The sequence below is a fragment of the Pelodiscus sinensis genome, chromosome 4 (genome assembly GCF_049634645.1).
Source record: "Pelodiscus sinensis isolate JC-2024 chromosome 4, ASM4963464v1, whole genome shotgun sequence".
Taxonomy (NCBI): Eukaryota; Metazoa; Chordata; order Testudines; family Trionychidae; genus Pelodiscus; species Pelodiscus sinensis.
In genome coordinates this window covers 5,590,702-5,617,517 of record NC_134714.1, presented here as the reverse complement: position 1 = coordinate 5,617,517, position 26,816 = coordinate 5,590,702, and the positions used below count along the sequence as shown (strand labels likewise).

Here is a 26,816-nt window from a genome sequence, read left to right as displayed (position 1 = left end):
TATTTTTTTATCTTGTGCTGGTTGCTCTTTGAAGTCAGGATCTACTTGTGACACACATACAGAGTACCTTTCTTGAGCCATTTTGTTTCCTTTAGGGTAAAATATGATTCTACATTTGATTTGACACTTTAAAAATAAGTATATGCCTTAAGTATTTGCACAGCCTCCTTTGAAACCAGCATGTAATAGTCTGCACCTTGTGAGAGTCTAAAACCTAGTTTGGCTCAGACTACATTAGTGTTTGATGAAAACAAGTGAAATACTAGTGAGGGGGAAAAGTACTGGCAATCAAAGGTTTCCTTTGGCAGACAAAGATTTGAGCCTGGCTGCTAAAGAGTATGATGTAAAAAGTTTTCTCACTGAAGTTTTGTATGCCATAGGGTCTGTACACAATTAGAAATGTGTTAGAGGCATTTGGATAGACACTAAATTGTGTGAGTCAGAATTTTATTCAAGAGCAATTATAACATTTTAAAAACTGCAGTATTTTGATAGTTCTGCACTAACACCATTCTTGTATGTGATCCAGTGAGGCCACCTGAAAAACAAGAAGGGACATTAAAGTTACTAACTGCTTGACTTTGTTTTTGTTGTTACCAAGGTCTTAGGGAAAGGTAGGAGACAGGTTCTAGAGACCAAATTTAAGCTTCTAGGTAAGAGATTAAAATTCAGAACCTCAATTCTCTGAACTAACACTCCCTAATGGCAGCCTTGCAACAACCAGGGGCTGAAACCTCATCTAAATGAGTTGAATACTTCCAGAAGACCTTTGAGTACCCCACAAGTATACATATATATGATTGAGAACCATTGTTTTAGAGTAGCCTCTTTTATTAAATCCCCCCTATATTCCAGTAAAGCAGAGAGTCGTTGATAAAGTAGAGCCAGACCCAGAGTCCTGTTCAGTTACCTCACCTGAATGAAGACAAGTAAATACTGACACATTTTATAAGTGCTTGTATGCTAGAAGTCTAAAATGCTAAGATGGGTGAACTTCAGTGACTGGTATTAAAGGAGAATACTCCGACAACAGGTATATCAGAAACTCAGTGAAACATTCTTACACAGGGTACAAAATTCAGAGGAATGACAAAATAGGTAGTGGTGTTGGGTAAGTGGCGCTACATGTGAAAGAAGGCATAATCAAATATAGTAAAAATCTTAAGATTAATCAAACAGTACCATAGAATCCCTGTGAACAGAAGTTCTTTGCTTGAATAAGAGTATAGTAGTAGGAACATATTACTGACCACATGACCAGGTGGTGACAATGAAATACTTAGGGAGAGTAGAGGCTACACAAACTGGTTATCAAGTCATGGAATTCAGAGAGAAAGTGTCTAGCCACCATTAATGACTGCTTCTTAGGGCAAATTTAACATCCTTGTAGGAGGGGAAATGCCAAGGAAACCCACCACAGCAGTGTTTAGCTTCAAAAAGGGGAATTACCCCAAACATGAGCTTGTTAAATAGAAAATCTCTACAGACTTTTCCTTTTAGACATGCCTGCAAGCTTTATGGAAACTACTTAACAAAACCAAAGCAGAGGCTTGAAGCAGGTCTACACTACTGCTTACATTGATCTAATGTACGTTGCCTAGGGGTGTGAAAACGATGACACCACCCCCCTAGGGTCACAAGTTAGTGACCCAAGTGCTGTCCATGCTACTATGTCAGCAGAAGATTCTCTGCCACTGACAGCCTGCACCTCTTGAAGAGGTGAAGTAATTCTGCTGAAGGGAGCGCATTCTCCTGTTGGCACGGAGAGTCTTCACCAGACCTGGTGCAATGGTGTTGATGTAGTGTTTTAAGCGTAAAGTTGCCTTCAGACTGAATGGAGCTCTCAAATTAAAAACAAACCATTACAAGTAACCAGAAGGTACTCACCCAGGAGTTCTGCAGAAATTCAAATATGAAACCGCAGAACTACTAACTGTGTGTATCAGTGGTTCTCAAGCTTTTTAGTCCATGGACTACTTGGCTCAATGTAAACCTTTCCATGGACCACCAGCTGCTAATGGAAACTCACCGTTAATTACAAAGAATCATAGATCTGTAAGAGACCTCAGGAGTCATCCCAAAGCAGGACCAGTCCCAACTAAATCAACTCAGCCAGGGCTTTGTCAAGTCGAGACTTAAACCTCCAGGGATGGAGATTCCACCACCTCCCTCGGCATCCCATTCCAATACTTCACCACCCACCCTCCTAGTGAAATAGTTTTTCCTAATATCCAACCTAGACCTCCCCCATAATTATGCCCGAGCCATTTTGCTATTACTGCAGCTAGGGAGACTAGTTTAGTTTAAATTATTAAACAGATGAAGTGTTTTAACTCTCATGTTATTCAAACTTGATTTTAAATAAAATATTAATTTATGTTCAACACAAAAGGTGACAATGTTTTCTTTATTTATGGCAGGGGTGGGGAACCTTTTTTGGGTCAGGAGCCACTGACCCACAGAAAAATCAGTTGGGGACCACACAAGTGAGAAGCAAAAACACTCCTCCCAACCCTCACTGATGTGGCCCCCAACTGAGACACCTCCCTCCTCTGATGCACCAGCCCCACGGGGAAAGGGGAAGGGACATGAAGGACTGAGGTTCAGAGCTTCCCATAGGCTAGATCTACTTTTCTGGGGTTCCAGAGTTAGTGGATTTTATGGATCCCCCCTAAGGCTCTGGGCTGGGGACAAAAATGTATGTGGGACAGGGCTGCCAGCAAGTGGGATAGGGATGGAGGTGTGGTGCAGAAGGGGGAGAAGCTGCGCTGTCTGCGTGGGAGGTAGGATGCAAAGCAGGCTGGAAATAGAGTGTCTGGCCAGGAGGGAGGGTGCAGGAATGGACTGAGGATAGGGTGTCTGGCCAGAAGGGAGTTGGGGCAGGGTGCAGGCGCAGGCTGGGGGCAGGGTTTCTGCCAGGGGGAGGGTGTCAAAGCAAGCTGGGGATGTGTGGTCTTGGCAAGGGAAAGGGGAGTGAGGGGGATTCGGGTGCAGGGGTCTGGGCATGTGTGGGGATGCTTACCTGGCTTTGTGCTTCCTTGCACTGGGAAAAGCCTCATGCATCACTGTGCTGCTGTTTATGCAAGAAGGTGGGAAGGCCAGAAGTGTAATTGGGTTCAATAAAACTAGATTAAGGATAGTTCCATCAATGGCCATTAGGTAAGATGGTCAAGGTAGCAACCCTATGCTGTGGGTATCCCTTAACCTGTAAACTTAGTCTAGACAACAGATGGATCCGTTGATAAATTGCCCTGTTCTATTCCTTTGCTCTGAAACATCTGATACTGGTCACTGACAAAAGGCAGGATACTGGTCTGACCTAGAACAAAAAACAGGACTATGTAGCACTTTAAAGACTCACAAGATGGTTTATTAGGTGATAAGCTTTCATGGGCCAGACCCACTAGGTTAGTCAGAGTGTGTGTGTGTGTGTGTGTGCGCGCGTGCACACACAAACAAGAAATTAACCCTATAATTAATAAAGCATCACCCACATTTAAAGTTGGAGGCTAACAATTTTTAAAAAGTTGTTGCAAAAATTGGGCAGTAATCCATTTGATGAGGTGGTGTGGCTACCCACAGTTTGTGCATCATGAGAAAAAATCTTCCATGTCTGAGGTGCTTCTTTCTAAATCTCAATCACACTAAACTATTTTCAGTCAAAAGGAATAAAGTCCTTGCAATGGGAAACCAATTTAAAAAAATCATTTAAAGCAATAGATTTCGTAAAAGATATACTTTTCAAAAAGGGCTGGACTTTTCTCTATGTAAACTTGAATAGCTCTTACACTAGCTTTTAATCTTGTTATTTAACCATATTATTTTAAAGAACCTCAGTGGGAGACCTCATGCCTTAAGGTGAAGACTTTTTTTTTTTTTTAAGTGGAAGTTTAAAGGAACAAAAGACAGGACTATGCAGCACTTAAAAGGGACTCTGAAGCTTAGCCTGACAAGAAGGCTTGAAGCTAGATGTCTCTGCAGATGGGGGAGAATGCATTGCTACCTTCAGATATTCATTGCTAGCTAACAGAGATGCAGCCATGTTAGTCTGGTGTAGCTGAAACAAAAGACAGGACTATGTTGCACTTTAAAGACTAACAAGATGGTTTATTAGGTGATGAGCTTTCGTGGGCCAGACCCTCACCCCTATGTCATTACCTCACAGACACTAACCTTCCCTCCTCACCCCCACTCTGTTCTAAAATTTGATTTGTCAATTTCATGTGTGTTCATTTTTTTTATTGTATCAATTTGGTATATGTGGTTGTGCCAATATTCTTCCACAAATTAATCTGAGGGGCTGTGTCTACACTGGCAAGCTTTTCCGGAAAATCATCTGATTTTCTGGAAAAACGTGCCAGCTGTCTACACTGGCTGCTTGAATTTCTGGAAAAGCACTGACGATCTCCTGTAAAATCATCAGTGCTTTTCCGGAAATACTATGCTGCTCCCGTTCGGACAAAAGTCTTTTTCCGAAAGACTTTTGCGCGAAAGGGCCAGTGTAGACCGCATAGTATTGTTTTCCGCAAAAAAGCCCCGATCGCGAAAATGGCGATCGGGGCTTTTTTGCGGAAAACCGCGTCTAGATTGGCCATGGACGCTTTTCCGCAAAAAGTGCTTTTGCGGAAAAGCATCCTGCCAATCTAGACGTTCTTTTCCGAAAATGCTTTTAATGGAAAACTTTTCCTTTAAAAGCATTTTTGGAAATTCATGCCAGTCTAGACGTAGCCAGGAAGTGGGTCTGGCCCATGAAAGCTCATCACCGAATTGAAGACAAACAAGCTGGTGTAAGTGCTATACGGTGCTGTCTTTGGTGATTGCCAGCTGGGGGTGGGGTGGAGCCATCCAGGAAGTTTGCTACTGACTGACACAGGCTGGGCTCTAACTGCTGCTGGACAGCGGGGGGGAGCCCCCCAGGGGGGCCAGGAGCGAGTCCTGCAGCTGCCCTGAGGGGGGGGCATCAAAGCAGCAAGTACAAGTGGGGAGGGGGAGGGAATGCCCCTAGCAATGCACAGGCTGGGGCAGGGAGGGTGGCCTGTACCAACTATCTGGACGCGGGGGGAGGCCGGAGGGAAGTGAGCGCGCCCTCGGGCCGCGAGCCAGCGCCCCCCGGAGGCGGGAGCAGGCCGAGCCGCCATTTTGTTTGTCGCGGTTTCCACGGCGACCCGCGGCCATTTTGTTTGTCGCGGTTGCCACGGCGACCGGCGGCGGCCATGGCGGCCGCGGGGCGCTCGGGCCTGGAGGAGCTGCAGCTCACCGGCGAGGAGGTGGAGCGGCTGAAGGGCGCCTTCCGCGACGAGCGGTTCCGGGCGCTGCTGGCGGAGTACGCGGCGGAGCTGGCTGACCCGGCGCAGCGGCGGCGCTACGAGGAGGAGGTGGCGGCGCTGGAGCGGGAGCGGGGGGTGCAGGTGCGCTTCGTGCACCCCGCGCCGGGCTACGTGCTGCGCACCAGCCAGGGGGGCGCCCAGCGCTGCTACCTCAACGTCTGCAGCAACCCGCTGCTGGGCCGGCCCGAGGCCCGCGCCGAGCCCGGCGGCCAGCGCTGGTCGCTGCCCTACTGCCTGGCCCCGGGCCGGGAGGAGCTGGGCCGCGCCGGCCGCCGCCGCCTGCTCTACGACGTGGTCTTCCACCCGGACACGCTGCGCCTGGCCGCCCGCAGCGCCCGCTTCCGGCGCATGGTGAGCGACACGGCGCTGGAGGCGGTGCAGGGCCGCTTCGGGGTGCGGCTGGACCGGGCCAACGCCGCCCCGCTGCGCGGCACCGCCTACAAGGGGGTCCCGCAGGCCGCCGTCCTCCGCACGCCGCTGCCCGGCGGCGCCCCGCCCCCCGCCGAGCCCGCCTCGCCGCTGCCCCCCTTCCCCTCCCCCTACGCCTACCCCCCCGCCCCGCCCGGCCCGGCCCCCGCGCCCGCCGCCCGGCCCCCGTCGCCCACCACGCCCCGCTGGAGCCTGCGGCACCGCTCCCACGTGGACCTGCTGGACTACCGCTGCTGCCGCGACTCGGCGCCCAGCCCCGTGCCGCGCGAGCTGGTGGTCGCCATCGAGCTGCCGCTGCTCAGCGCCGCCGCCCAGGCCGCCCTGGAGATCCGCGGCCGGGAGCTGCGGCTGGACTCGCAGCGGCCCGCCTACCGCCTCCGCCTCCGCCTGCCCTACGCGGTGGACGAGAGCCGCGGGCGGGCCGCCTTCCACAAGGCCACGCGGCAGCTGCTCGTCACGCTGCCCGTCGTGGCCCCGAGCCCCGGGGAGCGCGAGCACGGGCCGGTTTCCTCGGCGGACCGGGGAGAGGCGGGGCCTGCAGTTGGCGGGGAAGAGGGGGAGCTCCGGCTGCCGCCTCCTACTGAGGAAGCGTGTGCGCCAGGGCTTAGTGGCCGGGCTCCCGCCGTGACAGCGGAGCGCCCCAGCAGCACGGACCTTACCACGGGCACCCCCAGCAGCAGCAAGGCGGATCATTCTCCCCGGGCACCCAGCAGCGGTGCAGATCTTCCCATCTCTACCAGCAGCACGGACCTTAGCACGGGCACCCCCAGCAGCAGCGAGGCGGATCATCCTCCCCGGGCACCCAGCAGCGGTGCAGATCTTCCCATCTCTACCAGCAGCACGGACCTTACCACGGGCACCCCCAGCAGCAGCGAGGCGGATCATCCTCCCCGGGCACCCAGCAGCGGTGCAGATCTTCCCATCTCTACCAGCAGCACGGACCTTACCACGGGCACCCCCCGCAGCAGCGAGGCGGATCATCCTCCCCGGGCACCCAGCAGCGGTGCAGATCTTCCCATCTCTACCAGCAGCACGGACCTTACCACGGGCACCCCCCGCAGCAGCGAGGCGGATCATCCTCCCCGGGCACCCAGCAGCGGTGCAGATCTTCCCATCTCTACCAGCAGCATGGACCTTACCACGGGCACCCCCCGCAGCAGCGAGGCGGATCATCCTCCCCAGGCACCCAGCAGTGGTGCAGATCTTCCCATCTCTACCAGCAGCATGGACCTTACCACGGGCACCCCCCGCAGCAGCGAGGCGGATCATCCTCCCCAGGCACCCAGCAGTGGTGCAGATCTTCCCATCTCTACCAGCAGCATGGACCTTACCACGGGCACCCCCCGCAGCAGCGAGGCGGATCATCCTCCCCAGGCACCCAGCAGTGGTGCAGATCTTCCCATCTCTACCAGCAGCACGGACCTTAGCACGGGCACCCCCCGCAGCAGCGAGGCGGATCATCCTCCCCGGGCACCCAGCAGCGGTGCAGATCTTCCCATCTCTACCAGCAGCACGGACCTTACCACAGGCACCCCCTGCAGCAGCGAGGCGGATCATCCTCCCTGGGCACCCAGCAGCGGTGCAGATCTTCACACCTGTTCCGGCAGCACGGACCTTAGCACGGGCACCCCCAGCAGCAGCGAGGCGGATCATCCTCCCCGGGCACCCAGCAGCGGTGCAGATCTTCCCATCTCTACCAGCAGCATGGACCTTACCACAGGCACCCCCAGCAGCAGCGAGGCGGATCATCCTCCCCGGGCACCCAGCAGCGGTGCAGATCTTCACACCTGTTCCGGCAGCATGGACCTTACCACGGGCACCCCCAGCAGCAGCGAGGCGGATCATCCTCCCTGGGCACCCAACAGCGGTGCAGATCTTCCCACCTGCCCCAGCAGCAGTCTGTACCCTGCCGTGCCCACCAATAGCCTTCGCAGCACTGCAGAGCCTCCTAGCAGCTGCAGTAGCCAACAAGACCTTCCTGTGGCCCCCAGCATCTCTGCCGCTCCAATTTGTCCCCCCTTCCAGTGCACCCAAGACGAAGAATCCCTGACCCTGCTCTTGCAGGTGCCAAACATCCGGTCAGAGAGTTTGAAGGGGGAAGTTGACACAAATCATTATAGACTGAGTTTCTGTTCTAAGGATGCGGCTTCCTACTCCTTTCTCTTGCAGTTTTCTGTTGAAAACAAGCTGGCTCCCCCAGAGACTGATATTAATGTCTCCCCCAATAACGCTGTAATAGGATTAGCCAAATCTCCTGAGAGTGCTGGACTTTGGAGGAAGATGTACTTTGGCTTAGACAGCAACACTCTCCAGGTAATTACTCTTAAAATGACACATCCAATATATAGAGTTCTTGAAATAATCTTAAATGCACATACATGTGGTTGTGGAAGGTTTGTCTGATCTGGTTTGAAAAAAGGATGATTGGCTCGGGATAGTTAATGGGATATAAAGCTTTTTACTTCTAGGTAACTAGTTCAGGTTCGAATCTGCTGGGTCATACCTTATAGTCAGTTACTATCTGACAGGTGTTGAGTGGTCTGTGTAAAATGAACCAGTAAGCTTGATGGCCCTATTTCAAATCATGGTGGGCAGGTGTCCACACGGCAGAGATCACTGCTACTAATAGCAGCTTTCCGAAGAGTCTCAGCAGAGGTCCAGTATTGAAAGGAGTAGATTGAAAACTACTCCTGCTGCTAGCTGCCCACTGACCTGCTGGGGCCCCCAGGGCTCCCAGCTGCCAGCTCTCCACCAGGACTCTCTGGTCCTGGAACATCCGTGGTTCTGCTGGACCAGAGAGTCCCATTTTAGCGGGGTTCACCTATATGCTAATTCTCTAAGGGTGGATGTGGCCCACTCCCAATTGTTGATTAAGAGGTGTGAATACCTAAGAGAGAGGGAAAATTGCTTGCATTCCAGATTGAAGGTTTGCAGGAATGTCCATTTAGTGTAGTTGGGGTGCCTCCCATGCTTCATTGTTGAATGTTCCTTGGTGGGCCAATTAATCCGAATAGCTTTCCCCAGGCATGCTGGCTAGCTGCTCTCTGGGTGTTACTCCAGGAGTAAACAGTTGAAATATAGACTAAGGATGTTAAATTCTGTTCTGTGTTTGTAGATAAAGGGGGAAACTGAAGAGCTGCACCAGGGCTAGCTCCCAGGCTCAGGAGCTAACTCTGCTGTAGCCCTGTTTTTTACATTGAGAAGAGCTGCTCAGCTCTTACTACATTTAAAAGCAGAGGCGTAGTGGGGGTCTGGGCACGAACCAGGATTCAGCTGTCTTGGCTTGCGCCTGGTCGCAGATGCTGTGAATTGCAAATACCTCCAATTTCTTTGTGGAATTTTCTTTACATTGTGCTATAGTAAAATAAGCAGAGTGTATCTTTAAATCAGCGGTTCCCAAACTTTTGAAGACTGCACCATGCCCTCCACCATCCCTCTTCCCCCATCCTTTTCTGGAGCCAGGAGTGGGGTGTGGCTTGAAGAGAGGAACATGGATAGGGATAAGGGGGCTGAGATTGTGGCCACAGGGATGAGGGTGGGAGCAGGGCTGGGGATGGAATCACAGCCAAGCACTGAGGTTGGGGGCAGGAGTGGAGTCGGAGCCCGGTTGTGGTGGGGGCTGGCTGCTGGGCTCCTGGCTGTGTGCAGCTCTATTCCCAGCCCTGCATGGCCCTCCCCCCTTACTGCCCCTCCAGCCTTGACCCTGCTCCCTGGCCAGGCAGCCAGTCTGCTCCTGCCCCCCTGGCCAGACCTTGCACCCTCACCTCCTCCTACACCCTACTTCCCACTCAGATCCTGCACTCCCATCTCTATTCTATTCACTGACAGCCCTGCCCCACACACTTAATGCCTCATTTTTGGCCGCAACCCAGAGTCCAAGGGGCCCCACAAAATCCATTAACCCTGGAACCCCAGAAGAGTAAATCTGGCCTGAGGTCTTGAACATCTGTCCTCCCTGCTCCTCTCCCCACTATGGGGCTGGAGCAACAGAGTGAGGTGTCTCAGTTGGGGACCACATAAGTGAGGATTAGGGGTTTTTGGAGGGTGGTGTGTTTTGCTTTTCACTTGTGTAGTCCCCAACTGATTTTTTTCTGTGGGTCAGTAGCCCCGACCCAAAAAGTTCCCCACCCCAGCCATAAATAAAGACCATGTTGAAACCTTTTGTGTTGGGCATAATATTTTACTTTATTTAAAAATGAAGCCTGGCCAACAAGCCCCAATTGGAGGCCCAGCCTCCATCTGACTGCAGCATCATAACACTCCTGCATCCCTGCACACACCAACCTTGAGCTCCTCATACACCTGAACCCCTTGCCCTGAGCTCCTCATACTCCCACATCTCCAGACTCCTGCACTGTCCCCAGTCCCCTGCCGTGGCACCCTGGCGCCTCTGCCTCCCCTCCCCAACCTGTGCCCTGAGCCCCTCATACACCCCAACCCAGACTCCTGCACCCCACGGGCAGTCTGAATGCACTTCATGAAGCTGGATTTGACCAGTTATGGTGTAAACTTCAAAGAACTGTGCGAAAAGATGCAGCAGCAGAAGTCCCATTAAATAAAGTCTGTGAGAACCGTGTTTCATTTAGGATATTATTAATCATTGTGTCAATTTTCAGTCATTCAAATAGGCATTCTTATATGGATCTTAGGTGACCACTTGTTCTGAATGTTGATGTTATTTGGCTCTTTGGTTTGAAAAGGTTGCCATCCCCTGCTCTAGACACATCTGACTGCGTGGGTGAGACAGCAAAACCAGATGACTTTGTTAATTTTAATGTTAAGTCCTTACCATAAGACCTCTGAGGCTAGGAGGGACAAATTCCACACCTTCTGCATGCAGGCAGGAAATTGTCATATTCATAGAGATGATGCATGCCGAGACAGAGGGGGAAAAGGTGTAATAAATGTACAAAATGTAGATGTGGTGCCACTGGTTACTGCAGTTAGTGAGTTGGCTCACATTACAATCAAGAGCCATTGTTTTTGGACTTTATTATTTGTGATGACACAGAGCCTGCCTGGAAAGTTAAACTGAATATTCATGGCAAAACTATTGACTTTACAATCCACATTTATGGCACAGGCATCCCAGAAAGGCTTACAATCCCCTTTATTGCCTCCCAGAGCTCAAGTCATTTGTCATAGTTCTGACTAGCCAAGGAAACATTGTGAACTGCGTAGGCCAGGCTACCATGGAAATAGCATACAGAGGCACAAGTAATGCATTTAGAGTACATGTAATCAAAGGATCAGAGGCCAATAACTTTCTTGGCCATACTGTGGCAGCCATGTTGGGCCTAGTGATAAAGATAGAAGAATTCAGCAGCAGATTTGGTGTCACTGAACTGTTTGAAAGGAGATCAGTACAAGTGAACTTGAGACCCTGTTGAACCAAACTGTCTACTAATAAAAACAACCTTAAAAAACAGCTAATAGTCTAGTAGCACCTTAAAGACTAACAAAAACATGTAGATGGTATCATGAGCTTTTGTGGGCACAACCCACTTCTTCAGATGACAGGACTGTTGGAAGTCCAGATCCAAGAATAAATAAGGGAAGGGTGGGGGGAGGGCGGGTGAAGGAAGAAAAAAAGACAGTGAGTAGATAAGCTTCAGAGGGATAGCCAAGTTAGTCTGTAACAGGAAAAACTTAAAAAACAAGTAGTGCAAACAAATGGTTCTTGATGTCTGTGTAGTATCTGGTGTTGGTCATCTTCCTTTCCAAGTGGAAACAATGGTTCTTATCAGCCTCTTGTAACTATTTAGTCTTTAAGGTGCTACTAGACTATTTTTTAAGGTGCTACTGTTGCTCATTTCGGAATTTCAGAACTGCTAGTGATGAACAGCCCACAATTCACTGCAGCAGAATTTAAATCATTCTGTGTGAGATATGATTTTGATCATGTTACCAGTAGTCCACCTTATCCACAAGTGAATGGAAAGGCTGAGAGAGCTGTACAGACTAGGGATGTGAAAGGTTAATTGGCTATCCGGTAAGTATCACTCTAAATGGGTAAGGCATACTGGTTTTGGTTAACTGCAGGGGCTAGAGAAGCTCTCTGCTCATCTCGGGCAGGGGACTGCTCCAGCCATGCGGGGGCCCACCACACAGGTAGGGACTGCTTCAGCCAGCCAGCCAGAGGAACCGCTGTTCATGGTGAGCCTGGCTTAGCCTCCCTGCTGCAGATTAAACGCTAGCTCCCCAGGAACAAGCTACAGAGTCAGCAGCGAAACCTTCTCCCCAGGGACGGGCCAGCAGCTTCTCTACGTCAGAGAGCGGAGCTGGCAGGGGCTCCTCCTGGGGAGGCTTTGCTGCAGGCTCTTCAGTATAAAGCTTAATTAAGCTTTACACTGCAGAGCTTGCAGTGCACGTAATCACTGAGATTTTCAGTGGATTCACGATTACCTATTTAACTGACGTTTTACATCCCTGTTCAGAAGATAAGGTAATTCTGCAAAAGGAAGATCCACTCTGGTCATCTGAAGAAGTGGGCTGTGCCCATGAAAGCTCATGATACCAGCTACATGTTTTGTTAGTCCAGTGGTCTACACCCAAGATCACTTTTTAAATCTCAGAACAGGCGAAGATCTACCGCCCCGCCCCTTCCTTGAAGCCCCGCCCTCTCTATTCTCCTCCTGTCCATCACTTGCTATCCCCATCCCTTACTTACACACTCTGATAAACAGTTTATTTTTAAATTGAGATACATACAATTAAAATCACGTGTTTATAGTTATGAAATAAATAGTCTGTTTTTTTATTCATGCTATTTAAATCTAAAATGAAGCATTTATAATTATACATTTTGTGGGGACAGAGTACGGCGGCTGGGGGCAGGGGAGAGGGAACAGGGTGCTGGGAGGGCAGAGGACAGGGTTCTGCAGCAGGAGACTGAGTGCCAGTGGGGACAGAGTTCGGGGAGTGGGGACAGAAATAGGGACATAGTTCTGTAGCTGGGGACAGAGTTCGGGGAAAGGGGACAGGAATGGGGACCGAGTTCTGTGGCTAGAGACAGGAGTGGGCACAGTATTCTGTGACTCGGGACTGGCGGCTGGGGAGTGGGGTGCCAGTGGACGCAGAGAGTCCCCTGCATCTCCCCCCCTCTCAGCATTCCCCCCCCCCCCCCGGGAAACGAGCGCACGCCTGCCCCGGGGCCAACCCCCCCCGCACAGGGAAGCCCCGAGCGCGCGCCTGCCCCGGGGCCGACCCCCCCCCCCATGCAGGGAAGCCCCGCGTGCGCGCGCCTGCCCAGGGGCAGCCCCCCCTCCCCTGAAGGGAAGCCCCGCGCGCGCGCGCCTACCCAGGGAGCCGACCCTCCCACCCGCGCAAGGAAGCCGCGCGCGTGCCTGCCCCGGGGCCTGCACCCCCCCATGCAGGGAAGCCCCGCGCGCGCCTGCCCCAGAACCAACTCCCCCCCCCCCCCCCCCCCCCCGGCGCAGGGAAGCCCCGCGTGAACACCTGCCCCGGGGCCAACCCCCCCGCGCCAGGAAGCCCCGCATGAACACCTGCCCCGGGGCCAACCCCCCGCGCGTGCCGGAAACCCCCTGCACGCCTCCCGCGGGGCTGACTCACCCCTCCTGTGCGGTGCAGGGGGCCGGCAGAGCAGCTAGCGCACTTCTGGCATTGCCGGAAGTGGCGCTAAGCTGCAGGACTTCTGAAGCCGACACTACGTCTTGAGGTAAGTAGTGGGGTTTCTGGGGGGTGGGAGGGAAATGGGGGCGGGGCAGACAGGACACCTCGCGAGCTACTGATTGAGGCCTCGAGATTGACCAGTAGCTCGCGATCGACCTGTTGGTGACCACAGTGTTAGTCTATAAAGTGCTACCAGACCATTTGTTGTTTAAGTTTATCCTGTACAAACTAACTTGGCTACCCCCTGAAAGTTGCTCTTTTAAGTTACACGCTAACACCAATAGCAGCTATTGAATATGGTCTAGCACAACTCCTGAGGGCAGGACAGCTCAGATTCTTTTTCCAAGTGGGCATGCGGAGGGGGGAAAGAGGGGGGGGGAAACAGGTGAGAACAGCTTTTAATTGGTTCCCTGTGAGCACCAGTTCCTGCAGAGCTGACCGGCCTGTCCTTCCCTCTGCTGCCTCTGATTGAGAGACAGGAGGGGGGAGGGCTGTGTGTAATCTTGAAGGTTAACCAATGAGGTTTATCATTGGTTAATCATTTACACTATCACATCTCCAGTAAATATTATAAATGGTAGGAATTTCGAACTTAAAGGGGGAGATGTAACAGAATTCTAAAGTTTATTCTACTCTTCCACACTAGGTGGCACTGTGTAGAATACCATTTTAAGCTAACCTCAGTAATAGCTGGCAAAGCATTAAAGAATTTTCTGATACACACCAGATGTGTTCATGTTGCTGAGAAGTAAGCTTGGATAGCTATTCTGTGTCTGATGCAGGAGCATGACAGGGATATCAGTGGCTAAGCTGGTCTACACAAGTGCAATCACCATTAACTTATTGGTGGTGGATGATACTAGTGTAAACAAGGCCCCCTACACTATTCTCTTCATGAATAATCTCTCTGCATCCTTCCTCATCTGTCCTGCTGTCAGTGTGTATGTGTTTTCAGTTGTAAACTCTTTGGGAAGAAAATAGGTTTAATTCTATACTTTGTACATTGACAGTATATACATGATCTTCATATTTTCATTTAATAGTGTATGAATATGGAACTGTTTCATGCGCCCAATTGTAGCTTCCTTTAGAGAAAAAAAATATATTTTGAGATCCCAGACACAGATAAAATGCTGCAGTTGCATGAGAGAGCTGAAAATATTCAAAATTGCCTCGTTGCATTCAACAAGAACAGGGCTTCCCTGATGACTGGGTTTTTCCCGTATTCTAGCTGTTTTTAGGTTGATGAGATGAGGGAATACAAAAGAATGACGGATTTAAAAGTGTGTATATTAAAACAGTAATTGAGAATCCTAGAAAAGGGAAGTTAACCTTTGTCCAATAGTTTTACATAATAGAAGAATTTATTGTTGAACAGAAAAAGAAACAAATGAATAAATCTATAAAATATTATTCCTGGGGTATTTTGGACCCTTAATAATCACTGCTGGTTTGAGTCATAAGACCAATAGAAATATGCTTCATGGTGCCCCTGAACTGCACATGAATAGCCTGAAAAATATATCCTGAAATTAAGGATGTTAAGTATCGAGTAAATGACTAATTGTGTACTTGATACAATTTGTATCGAGTTACACGATTAGTCAGTAAGGGGCTACTGTGGCTCTCCAATTTAAATGTAGTAGGATCCAGGAGTGCAGGCAGAGTGGGAGTAGGTCCAGGACCCAGCATGAGCCGTAACTGCTTCAGTCCTGGCTCGCGCTGGGTCACACTGCTGCGGCTCTGCCTTTTAAATGTGGTAAGAGCTGGGCGGCTCTTACTACATTTAAAAGGCAGAGCCTCTGAGCCTCTCCATCTTCACCACCCTTCTTCCCTGCGTCGCAAAGATGGTGCGGGGGAAACTGGCTTTTAAGCTGGCTCCCCTCAGCACCGGCTCCTGCTTCCCCCAATATAGAGGCAGAAAGGGGGAGGGTGGAGAGGGAGATGTGAATAGTCGATAAACCTGATAAACCTAGGCTTTATCTGATAGTCTACTATTTGACTACTCTTTTACATCCCTAACTGAAGTATCTTATTTAACTGTAAACTACATTCCATTCCATTCCCACTGGTATTTATTCATACCTGAATGAAGAGCTTAAAAGATTACTTTGTTACACAGATCTGAAATGGATATTGTCATATATATTTCATACTCTCCACTCTAGAAGGCCTAATCTTGAAATTTGATGACTAAAATGAGCTGGAATTACAAACTAATTAGATATTTGTATTTTTCTTAAGGCAAGGTAATTAAGCAAATCCACATATCCAGAACTATTTTAAAGCAAATATCAAAACAGAAGGGAGGATAGTTGAAACAATCTTTTCATTGTAATGGTTCCTCAAATGGAAACTTTAAACAAACACACAAGTAGAAAACACACATTCATTTAAACCATTGCCCTTTGTGTGAGACAGACCTCTATTTAGTACAGAAATAATTTAAAACATTTTCTTCATGTTCATCTCTCACTACTTCTGAATATCTAATTTAGAATTTATTAAACCAGAGATTTAAACAATACTGTTTTCACAAGTAGTATGGATGTGTCTCGTGTATGTTCAGAATCAAAATTGTATGCATATATGTATACTTAGTGGGTTGTTGGGTACAAAACCACCTACACACAATGTGAAAAGAACATGTAAACAGGTAACTTTGTTTTTTTGCCTTTAGGAGAGGTTATTTGTCAGTGAAGAAAATATTGATGAATTTCTGGACAATGTTTTGTGCCCTTCATTCCTCAACCAGTCAACACTGGAAAGCCAACCATTAATTGAAGTTCTTGATGTTACTGAGGTCAAAAGTCAAATCATATTAAAGGTAAGGATCTATTTAGCAATATACATGGCACTTTAACAAATATATAGCATAAAACCTCCCTCAAATGAAGTCAATCCAGTTTTGTTTAGATACTGTTAAAATAATATATAAGAAGTAATGTTTGCAAGTGTAAACAGCAGTTTTTGTCAAGGCCAGTATACTTTAAACTCCATTTAATGTAACTTGAATGGTGAAGTGGAACCTTTACAGTTCTGTCTTAGCAACAGTTTTATTGGGAAAGATTGTATTCTCATGCATAAATACTGAGGTATTAAATCCCTCATTCATATTAGAACACAATAATCACAGATTGATATCTCAGTAGTAGGGATGCAAAAAAACCCCACTAAGCGTATACCTGATTGAAATTAATTCAGTTACTCAGTGGGTTGCTGGCGCTGTTGGCTTTGCGGGCTCCTAGCAGTGGCCGGAAGTTTAACTGGTTAAACCCTTACAGCCCTATTCAGTAGTATCCAAGGGATGCAGATACCTAGAGCTCTGCACAGATAAAAAATTAATATCTACGGATGCAGACATCCACGGATATAAATTGGTATCCACAAAACCGCAGGGCTTTCCCGGGAACTGTAGCAGCTATGAAAGAAGCAGAACGTGGAACCTCTGATTCCAGGAGCCAGCACCCTGCACTGGCAGCTCCACCAGTGTGGCTGTAATCCGCCCCCCCTCCCCCCCGAACCCTGCCACCATCCCTTCCACACAGCTCTCTGTTTCTCCTGTTTAGTGGCATGCTAGTCAGCCCAGTGCCTACTCTAGTGGGTGGGGTCGGAGCAGTACAGTCGTGCAGAAGGAGTTGCCAATGTAGGGTGCTGGCTCCTGGGAGTAGCAGCTCCACATTCTGCTCCTTTTGCCACTGTGGTTCCCAGGAGAGTCCCACAGTTCTGTGAACACTGATTTATATCCATGGATATCCACATTTGCAGATATAAATTTGTATGCATGCAAGGCTTTAGTCTACAGATACCCAAAAATGCTTCAACTTCACAGCCACTTAGCTGTGCTAGGGTCTACAGTCTCCAGACACACCAGGGGTTGGAGGTTTGTTGGAATATAGCCAGTCTGAGGTCTTGACTACCAAAACTCTGCAATGTAACAAAACAGCAGAGGTGTGCGCACAGCAAAATATTTGAAAAACATTCCACTTTTGAAAAATGCCACTTTTGGTGACAAAACAAAACCACCTCCACAAGCTACATAGGGCTTTTTATACAAAAGTCTTGTTGACAAAGTGCCAGTGTAAATGTTGCCTTTCATTATGTCAAAGTAACTGGCCTCCCCACAATGCCTATTGTGACCGCTCCTCTCACTGTTTTGAACTTGGCTGCCCTTCAGGCATGTGCCTCTCCCGTCTTTTCAAAGCTCCCAGAAGCTTTGACATTTTTCACCCTGGAGAGCTCCCTGAGTGGTTGAGGGGGAGCCACTTCCCAGAGCTGAGGAGGCTGTGGGAGACCTTGGAGGGAATCACAGAACCACTTGGAGGCAGAATTAGTTGCTGCTTTTTGGAGGGAGGCTGCTGTGCAGAGCCAGGAGCTGCTGCTTTGGGAAGGGCCACTTGCCCCCTCAGGCTGCTGTCTGAACTTAATGACAGCATGCAGTCATACTCTTCCCCAACCCCCCCGCCCACACTGGCACATGCACCCTCCTCTTCCATGCAGTCTCTAACACCCTTCCCAGCACACACACAAACTCCGTCACCTCCCTTCCCCCAAATACACTTCAGTTGAAAAGTGATTGGCAAACTAGTAGGGTGCTTCTGGCACAATGGGATTGAGAAATCTGTGTCCCATTATGCTGTACTCGCCCCATGAGGCATTGCAAACCCTTTCCAAAGAACACGTGCACAGTGGGATAGCTACCTACAGTCAGCATGAAGTGGATGCCAGGGCTTTACTGGTGCCCCCTGCACTGGACCTGGTGCCCTTTGCAAGAGGGGCAGTGATTCTGGGCCCCTGAAGGGGCGGGACCTCAGGCAGAAAGGGCAGAGTTGGGGCAGATCCCCCCCACCCCAGCCAGTTCTTCAAGTGTGAGTCTGTTTATAGATTTAAATGTGCTAATGAGCCTAAGGACTGGGCAGTGAACTTTTAAATAGCCTCATTTGTCCCATAATTCTGGAGGTGGTTGGCTGGAGAGACGTGTAACCGTACCACCTGATGCTGGAATCCGTTTTTAACATGATATTTTTCTACAAAAAGGGGGAGATGTAAAACAAAGAGTTCCTGCCCTGTGGGAGAATCTATTTAAGCAATGGGAAGCAATTCCCTCTTATCTTTGGCTGGTCTGGGAAACTGCCTAGCCCACCCTAAAAGGATACAAAGAACTTTAAAGAGGGCTGGAGACCTAAGTCAGAGCAAAAGAGTTTGTCACTGACTAGAAGATTATGCCTGAAATGAGAACAGCTCTTTAGGGCAAGAATCTGCATGAAATAAAGTTTTAGTGAATTAGAACTAAGTACAGTGAAACTCCATTGGTCCGGCATCCAATGCTCTGGCACTCCTGATGGTCCAGCACCATCAGGAATGCGGAAGTGCTCGGGGCAGCCGGACAATTGGAGCTGCTCTGCGCCTGGCTTCCCCGATTCAGCGGCTGCTGAAACTGACCAGCAGCTGAATCGGGGAAGCCGGGGGCAGAGCAGCTGGGGTGCTGCCGGGTTGGTCCCGTAGTGCTGCCCCTTGGTGCTGCGGGACCAACCCGGCAGCACCCCAGCTGCTCTGCCGCAGGCGTCCCCGATTCAGTTGCTGTAAAACTGACCAGCAGCGGCTTAATCAGGGACGCCTGGGGCAGAGCCGGACTATCGGAAGGGGGGGCTATGAGGGGTCTGGGGTGGCATACCCCCACATCCCACCCCAGACCCCTCATAGCCCCCCCTTCTGATAGTCCATCATATCTGATAATCCGGCACCCCCTGGGTCCCAAAGGTGCCGGATTATCGGAAGTTTACTGGATGCCTTTTCTAGTCATTTTAATTTAGTAACTTACTTTGATTTGTCTGTTTCCATTTGCCAATACTTAAATCCCGTTTGTGACTATCCGGCCCAGTGTAAATAATTGTTACACAGTGGTTGCTCCCCCCAGGTATCTCTTGCATTGATAAAGAGAGCTTACCTGATAAGCTTTTCCTGTTTAAATCTTTTACACAGAGAAAGTCAGATTTGTTTGGGGGGAGAAGGGGGTAGTCCCATTTGAGGGTTGGTTTCCTGGGTGCTGAGCCCTAGAACTGCATCCACCCAGAGCTGAAGTGGTTCAGTGTCTGCACTGCTCTGAAGGGGTGGTAACCCCAACTCTGTGTCTTGTCTGGAGGAGACCAGGGGATCTGGCTTAGAAGGACAAGGTGGTGGGGAGCCCTAGAGAACAAGAAGGGGGGCATCAGTAGCATAATCAGCGCACTGGGGAACAGTCCCAAGGGGACTTCTGTGACTGCAGCCCGTCACAGTGGGTGCCTGGATAACAATAACAATTTTTTGATGTATTTGATCTAAGCCAATCCTTTGAATCTTGTGAGTTAAGGCACACTTGACTCCACATTCTGCTTTTTCAGTTACTGTGGTTCCTAGTAGAGCCCTGTGGTTCCATGGATATGAAATTTGTATCTGCACACGGCTCTGCACAGAGGTGCAGCTACACTTATAAACAAAAAAAAATGGAATTGCATCTTAACTCTTCACAATTATAGTAAGTGAACAAGTTTGGGAGGAAAAAACCTCTGTTTTTTTAGTTTTACTTTGTCTATAGTAAATTCCATTCTTTCCTATCTGCAGTGAAAATTTTCTCTCATTGGTATGAATTAATCAGAGAGGAGGGCACATTTTTTAAGATAAGAAAATGTGATGGTAAAATTACAAAAACTGATGGGGATTTGGGCAGGCATAGCTCCTAAAACTTCCTAACTCTTCTTAAACGACATTACATTTCATATTGACAGGGTCTGTTTAGGTTCCAAAGTTCAGGAGTAGAATGCTGACTTTACTACTAAAGTAGCTGATTAACTTCAGGACTAATTGCCCCACTGTTATTTCAATTAACTCTTCTTTCAGTTGATTATGCTTAGACTATGCAGGTGAACTCCATCGTAAAGGAGTAGGCCCGAACTCTGTGGCAAGGCTCCTGATGAAGGACACTGAATTACGTGGTGCATTGATATGTCAGATTCAAGTACTGTCGATAAGGTTTTAGTCGAATAAAGTCACTGCAGTATTCCCTTAACTTGCTAATTCAACAATTTGATTATTTTGCATCACTTCAGTTTTCAGTGTGTTGCATAGTTCTGAAGTTCCAGTATATAACAGCATTTCTAATCTGAGAGTGGATTGTAGGAGTCTGGAGGAAAGCTGAAAATTTAGGACACTGGATAACAAGGGGCTCTCAAGTTTCATTGCACTGCGACCCCCTTCTGACAACAAACATTTTATGACTCTGGGAGGGGGGAGACCATATTCTGAGCTTGCCCAAGCCCTTCTGCCACAGGGCCAAAGTCTGATCCCTGCAGCCACAGGCAGGAAGGCCCAAGTCCAGCTGCTATGGAGGAAATGGGGGGCAAAGTTTGAGCCCCCTCACCCAAGGCTTCAGCACTGGGAGAGGGGCCTGTAACCTATGCCCCACCACACAGGGCTAAGGCCTTCAGGCTGGGCTTCAGCTTCATCCTTGGCCATGGGCCCCAGCAAGTCTAACACCAGCCCTGGCAACCCCATTAAAACAGGATTCTGGTCCACAGTTTGAGAACTGTTGGGATAAAAAAATTGGCTTTTGGCACCCAGGAAATGGGGAAGGTAGTTTGGGGTTTTGGCATCCACAAGGTGGGTAAAACTAGCCTCACTGGTAAGGGAATGTATCTTCTCTTACTTTCTTAGTGACAGTAACTCATGTAGAGCATGTCAGCACTTATGAGATAATCAACTTTCTGAAGGTCAGTCTAGTATAGACCCCTAAAATAAATGCTGTGGGCAACCCCCATCAGCATCTGGTGGTCCTCCTGTGAGGAGTAAGGAAAGCTGACGGGAGCGCGTGCTCCCATTGGCCGCCTGCTTTGTGGATGCTGCCACAGTGCAGCTTAAGGTAAGCTGACTCCAGTTAAGCATTTTGTGTAGCTGGAGTTGTGTACCCTAAGCTGACCTGCCTGGTCTAGTATAAACTGGGTGTTAGGGTGTGGGGAGTAGAATAGGGAAGGGTAAGGAATCTTGACATCGCTAGTTCCTGGAGCTGCTTCTCTGGCCAGGCAGGACCTGGCATAGGCCGGAGGCTACTCTGGCTGGGTAGGGCCCCACCTGTCACATTGTGGCACAAGGCTACTCTGGCTGGGCTGTGCAGGGCCTGCTACACAGTGTCATGGGGTGGAGGGGCTGGGCTAGGCCACTGGTTACCCCAGTAAACATGCCAGGAAGGTGAATGCTTACCTTGTAATCAGTTAATCTTTTACATCCCTAGGTCTGATTTAGCTTTATGTAAGCACAGACTAAATTCCAATTGTAAATCTCATAGAAATAAGTGCATTTTGAGTTATTCAGGGTCTAGGCCTGCGTTGGATAGCATTTTTGTGTTCAGTCAACATTAAGTGTTAGGGTATCAAAGTACAATTAATTTCCTGTTTTGTTTTTCCCCTCAGTCACAGGAGGTTACACATTGTGAACTTGGAGAAAAAGAACAAATGGTTAACAATTCAGGAAGAGATCAACTTGAAAAAGAGAATAGAAACTACTTCAAAACAAATTTAGAAGCTAACCTTAGTGCAGCTGACACAGTTGGAAAACACAGTACGGAAACTGACATGATTTCAGGCCATTGTTTGCAGCTTGAACCTACTGACACTAATTTAGCAATTTCTGGGAAATCTCAGATAGATGACCCACATTTAGAACTTGCTTTCACAACAGGGAAAAGTGCCACGTCCTCAGACTCTGAAAAGCAAGAATTACTTCATTTGGAAGAGCAGGCAAAAATAAGAAAGGATGAAGAAGTCTTATCTTCAGAGCCAGCAGAAGAGAACCGACATTTGAACTGTAAACCAGTTCCCCCAATTATAGAGGAAATTAATAGGCAAGATGGAAGTGTGAAAATTGTTAAAGATCACACAACGCACTGTGGATTAATTTTTCAAAATTCTTTGTTGTATGAGTTGGATTAAGTTATGTCAATTTTAATTTTAGTGGTTAGATTAAGTTATGTCAATTTTAGTTTTATCTGTAGTTCAGGCTACTGTTCTTTTGGCATCTAAACTATTGCATGGAATGCAGAAGTCTGAACTTGAATCTGACAGCTTCAATAAGAGGAACTGATTTAAGTGTTTTGTGTAAGTCAACTAATTTTAAATATACCTGATATTTTGCTAATTTTGGCTTTCAAAAATATTCAGTTGAGTAGAAGTTAACATACACAGCGTGTTACTTTCCCTTAAGATCCTTGGATCTTGATTAGTTGAGTACCCTAATGTATTAGTTTTTATACATGTTTGTATACATTGTGTTTTTTGTAATGCTTCTCTCCACAATGATTATCTTTGCTCATCCTATTGGCAAACAGTACCCATCATTTGAAGTAAATATTTGCCAATCTCATTTTGTGATGAGTTTAGGATTAAACTGCTATAGATTTTTGGTAAATAGAATTTTTTATTCCATACAGAAGCCCACTTTTAATTAACCTGATTAAAATAAATATTTATACAGCTATTTTATCCTGCTACTTTCCTTTAGATAGAGTCTCCAAATGCACTCTAGCAGATACACTAATTCAAATATGTTTATCAAAACCTGCACTTCCCAACATCTCTTCATTGATGTAGCCATGTTCTAATGTGGAGCCAACTGGTCTAAATTATTCCTATCACTCAAAATAAGTTTCCTGTGGTTTAAAGATCCTGCACATTGGATTGCATGGCAGAAGAAAAACAGTAAGCAGGAATATTTCAGAGTTTTGATATTAAACTTTCAAATCATTTTTCTGTCACTTAAAAAGACAAAGCTCTGGTCATTTACTAATTGTTGTACATGCTAAAGAATGTACTTCTGAACACAATTAGGTTAAATTCAATATATGATTCAAATCTCCCATAACATTGGGCTCCTTACAGAGTCATGCCAGCCACAAGTACTTCTTGGGGTTGTATATACTTAACATAGCAAGTACTGAATTTTGTTTATGACCATTCTAAAATGTATATGCTGTGTTGGTTCCAAGATATTAGAGGCACAGGGAGGGTGAGTTGTTAATTGTTGTTGGTGAGAGAGACTTACACTGAACTCTTCAAGTGAAACAAACTGCATAAGCAGGAAAGCACTCTCACCCAACAGGAAGTTGGTTCAGTAAAAGATAATATCTTATTTCACCCATCTTGTCTATGTCTAAAATTTGACAGTTAAATTACCCAGGAGGATAATTTGTATTGGCACACATTCTATTTTAAAAAAGTAATATCCACATACTGAGAGAGCTTCATAACAGTTGTTTCCTCTAGTGTATTCACATCCCATAAAATAGGAGAGGTGTAAGAATGGAGTTTTGTTGAAAGCAAATTAAGCAATTTCACTGAGCAATAATATTTTGAGGGTGCTAAAAATCAACTGACTCTCCATTATCCTAATACAAGTGGAGTAGAGTTTTATTTAGCTCTAATGTATTAAAAAATCACAATTATATTGTTTGCAATTCATCTAGCAACATGAAAGTACACAGAATAATTTGACCCAATTTATTAAAATTTGGTTTGTATGTTTTTATATGATTTATAGGCATTAACTAATGTTTAGAGTGACTGCATTCCAACCTTTGTAAATTCATTCTCCCTCTGTATTTTGAGTTCAGTTAATTCTGTTCTAAGTCTATTCCCCAAAAATTAAACTTATTGATGGTAGTTATACTTCAGAGATAAGTGACATTAAAATAAATGTATCATTAGAATAGGCTAATAAATGTTTCACTTTAACAAGTACTTTTTTGGTTTGTATGCTGACTTTCAGCTCTAGTTCAACATATTTCCATTAAATAGCAGTATGTTGTTTTTCTTTATGGCTGACTAAGTTCAAAGCTAAGCATTCTTCATACTTCCAACAGATGTTATATTGTTTCTCTATTTTAACTTGATTACTGAATTTTTAATGAAGTTAGATGTATATTCTTTGAATGGATAATTGGCATTAGGTCTGGTTTTAAACTCTATTAGAACTGAATTTTGTCATGGCAAAGATTTAAACTAAACTAACTTTTTAGAATCAAGGACTTTCATGGTATTACAAATATGAATTTTATTTTGGCATAATTAAAGTTATTTTTACATAACATGAGAGCAGTGATTTGTCCCTCTTTATATAATCAAATACACAGTGAAACAAAATGTCCCTGCAGATATGCACTAAGTCTCAAGCAAGTCTAATAAAACACAAGCTTGTGGAATGCTGAATTAGTTTGTCACTGAATTTAAACAATGAAAAAGCTAGTACAGGGCTGCTGGACTGAGTGTTCAGTCAAACTTATTCCTCTTGATCCTCACTGTTCTCAGTACTTTGAATATCATGGAATTGGTCATTTCAAAAATGTATTTTATATGGCATTTAAAAGATTCTGAAAGTGCAAAGCCTTACATTATCATAAGATGCATTTTAACATTTATCAAATTCAGTAAATGCAGCATAATGGGCCCTTTCTGAATCTGGGCTTAAATTTTGTTACACATCAGCAGTAGGGCCGGGCGTGTTTAAAAAAACTAAATGGGAAACAAGAAAGATTACTATTTTTGGACACCTTTTACAAGAATGTTTATTATTAAAGCAGAAATCAAACCCTTTTATACATGTTTGTCCATAAGACAATATGGAATAATTTGAAAGAGGCTATTATGAGAGTGTGACTTTTTCACTGCAGTCTGCGGTAACTTTTACAGAGTTCATGGTCTCTAATATCTCCCCACCCTCCATTTTTCACATGAGGAGAGAGAGGTGCCATGGAGTACCTTTTACTGACACTCATTGTTTCAGGAAACAGGTACTGTTGGTTGTTGTTTAAGAGAGAGTCGATTTTGGCACTCTGGGTGGATGGTCTGCAGGATTTCTTGTGGTGCATACCACAGTCCCCTGTATGAAAAACCCTGGGGATTTCAGGTACTAGCACTTTCCAGAACTTTGGAAGACAAGAGATAGTCAAATGCTGCAGCGTCCAGTCCCAGTTGTAGTCGTCATAGGTGCAGAAGGCATCCGTGCACTCGATCAGTTGCTGGTACGTCTCTCTGCTGAAGGCCATGCCCATGTTGTGCTCGGTGGACTTCCACGTCTTCATCTCCACCTTGTCGGCCTTGCCGGAGAAGCCGCCCCGCACTACATTGTAGCTGCCCAGGGAGAGGATCTGGCACTCCGGACACTCCTGCTGCCTCAGCGCCCACATCTGCTTGAGGACGTGGTAGAAGTCGGGGGCCAGGTAGTGATCCTCCTCCAGGAAGAGCACCAGCCCCGCGTGCTCCCGCAGCGCCCGGAGCCGCTCCCACACGAAGTGCAGCTTCCACCACCAGTGGTGCTTGGTCTGGGAGAACTTGGCCTCGCGGTAGTGGCCGAAGGAGTCCGGGTACTCGGCGTTGATGCAGCCCAGGCGCAGCGCCGCCGCCTTGCCCACGTCGCGCGGGCAGTCGCGGGGGTCGTGGCCGGGGAACTCGCGGGGGTAGAGCTGCGTGCTGAAGGGGAAGAAGATCTGCAGCACCTGGCAGAAGTCCACCTGCGCCGCCAGCCGGTTCAGCTCCTCCGACCACAGGTCGTGGCTCAGCACCAGCAGCGCGTTCTCCACGCCGGGCGCGCGGCGCAGCGAGTCCAGCAGCAGCCGCAGGTGCTCGGCCCGCTCGTGCACCTGCACCACCAGCACCAGCTCGCGGCGCGGGAAGCGCGCCAGGTTGCGCACGGGCTGGTCGAAGTTCAGCTGGTAGACGAGCGCGCGGTGGCCGCGCGTGCGGTTCTCGGCCGGGGGCGGCGCGGCCGAGGCGTTGGCGGCCCGGCGGGGGGCGGGCGGCTCGGCCGGGCGGCTGGCGGCGCGGGGCGGCTCGGCCGGGTCCCGCTCGGGCCGGCGGCTGCCCCAGAGCGCCAGGCCGCAGGCGGCCAGCAGCAGCGCCAGCAGCAGCAGCACCTTGCGCTTGTAGATGCGGAGCCGCATGGTCCCGGGCGCGCGGGGCCTGGCTCAGCCCGGGAGCCCGGAAGGGGGAGGAGACGCCGCGGGGCCGCCCCCTCCGGCATCAGCGCCGCAGCCCGCCCGGAGCGCGGGGGCGCCCAGCCCGCGGCGCGCGCATGGCCCCCCCGGCGCCGAAGGGAGGCGGACGCCGACTGGCAGGGCGGCGCGCGACGCCCCCGACCCCGGGACACGTCCCCGGACGCCAGCGGCACGCGGGCGCGGCCCATTGGCCAGGCGCGCTGTCACTCGCCCCGCCCCTTCCGCCAACGGCTTCCGGCCCCCGCGCGGGGGGGGGAGGACGGGCGGGTGCGGATCGGCCTCGGCTGGCCGAGCGCGCGCGGGGCGGGGCGGGGCGGGGCGGGTTGCCATGGTGCGGGGTGGGCGGAGCACCCGGAGCCCGTCAGTCACCGGCTGCTCAGCTTCCCCCCCCCCCCCCCCGTGAAACCAGAGCG

The 26,816-nt window shown here is 48.6% G+C and overlaps 3 protein-coding genes across 3 annotated transcripts in view; 1 reads left to right on the top strand and 2 right to left on the bottom strand.

Moving 5' to 3' along the window:
- The window catches only part of ARF6 (ARF GTPase 6), a 202,436-nt gene extending 196,599 nt beyond the window's left edge, over positions 1–5,837 (bottom strand). The window contains exon 1 of the mRNA XM_075926156.1: positions 5,831–5,837. The gene's annotated coding sequence lies outside the window, so the exon portion shown is untranslated. The remainder of the gene's footprint in view (positions 1–5,830) is intronic.
- DNAAF2 (dynein axonemal assembly factor 2) lies at positions 5,054–24,060 on the top strand. The gene is made up of 3 exons (XM_075926153.1): positions 5,054–8,069; positions 16,069–16,215; positions 21,830–24,060. Exons 1-3 carry the CDS (start codon positions 5,214–5,216, stop codon positions 22,346–22,348), a joined length of 3,522 nt encoding a protein of 1,173 aa, XP_075782268.1. The 5' UTR covers positions 5,054–5,213; the 3' UTR covers positions 22,349–24,060.
- An 889-nt stretch (positions 24,061–24,949) lies between these two features.
- MGAT2 (alpha-1,6-mannosyl-glycoprotein 2-beta-N-acetylglucosaminyltransferase) lies at positions 24,950–26,580 on the bottom strand. The gene has a single exon (XM_075926154.1). The coding sequence runs from the start codon at positions 26,347–26,349 to the stop codon at positions 25,072–25,074; it is 1,278 nt and encodes a 425-aa protein (XP_075782269.1). The 5' UTR covers positions 26,350–26,580; the 3' UTR covers positions 24,950–25,071.
- Positions 26,581–26,816: the final 236 nt, after the last annotated feature.

What these genes read in the sequence shown, in the direction of transcription:
- DNAAF2 (XM_075926153.1), top strand. Translation starts at nt 5,214, where the DNA reads ATGGCGGCCGCGGGGCGCTCGGGCCTGGAGGAGCTGCAGCTCACCGGC. An exon ending in TAGACAGCAACACTCTCCAG is followed by an intron (nt 8,070 to 16,068) that starts GTAATTACTCTT and finishes TTTTGCCTTTAG; the next exon opens with GAGAGGTTATTTGTCAGTGA. An exon ending in AAAGTCAAATCATATTAAAG is followed by an intron (nt 16,216 to 21,829) that starts GTAAGGATCTAT and finishes TTTTCCCCTCAG; the next exon opens with TCACAGGAGGTTACACATTG.
- MGAT2 (XM_075926154.1), bottom strand. Translation starts at nt 26,349, where the DNA reads ATGCGGCTCCGCATCTACAAGCGCAAGGTGCTGCTGCTGCTGGCGCTG.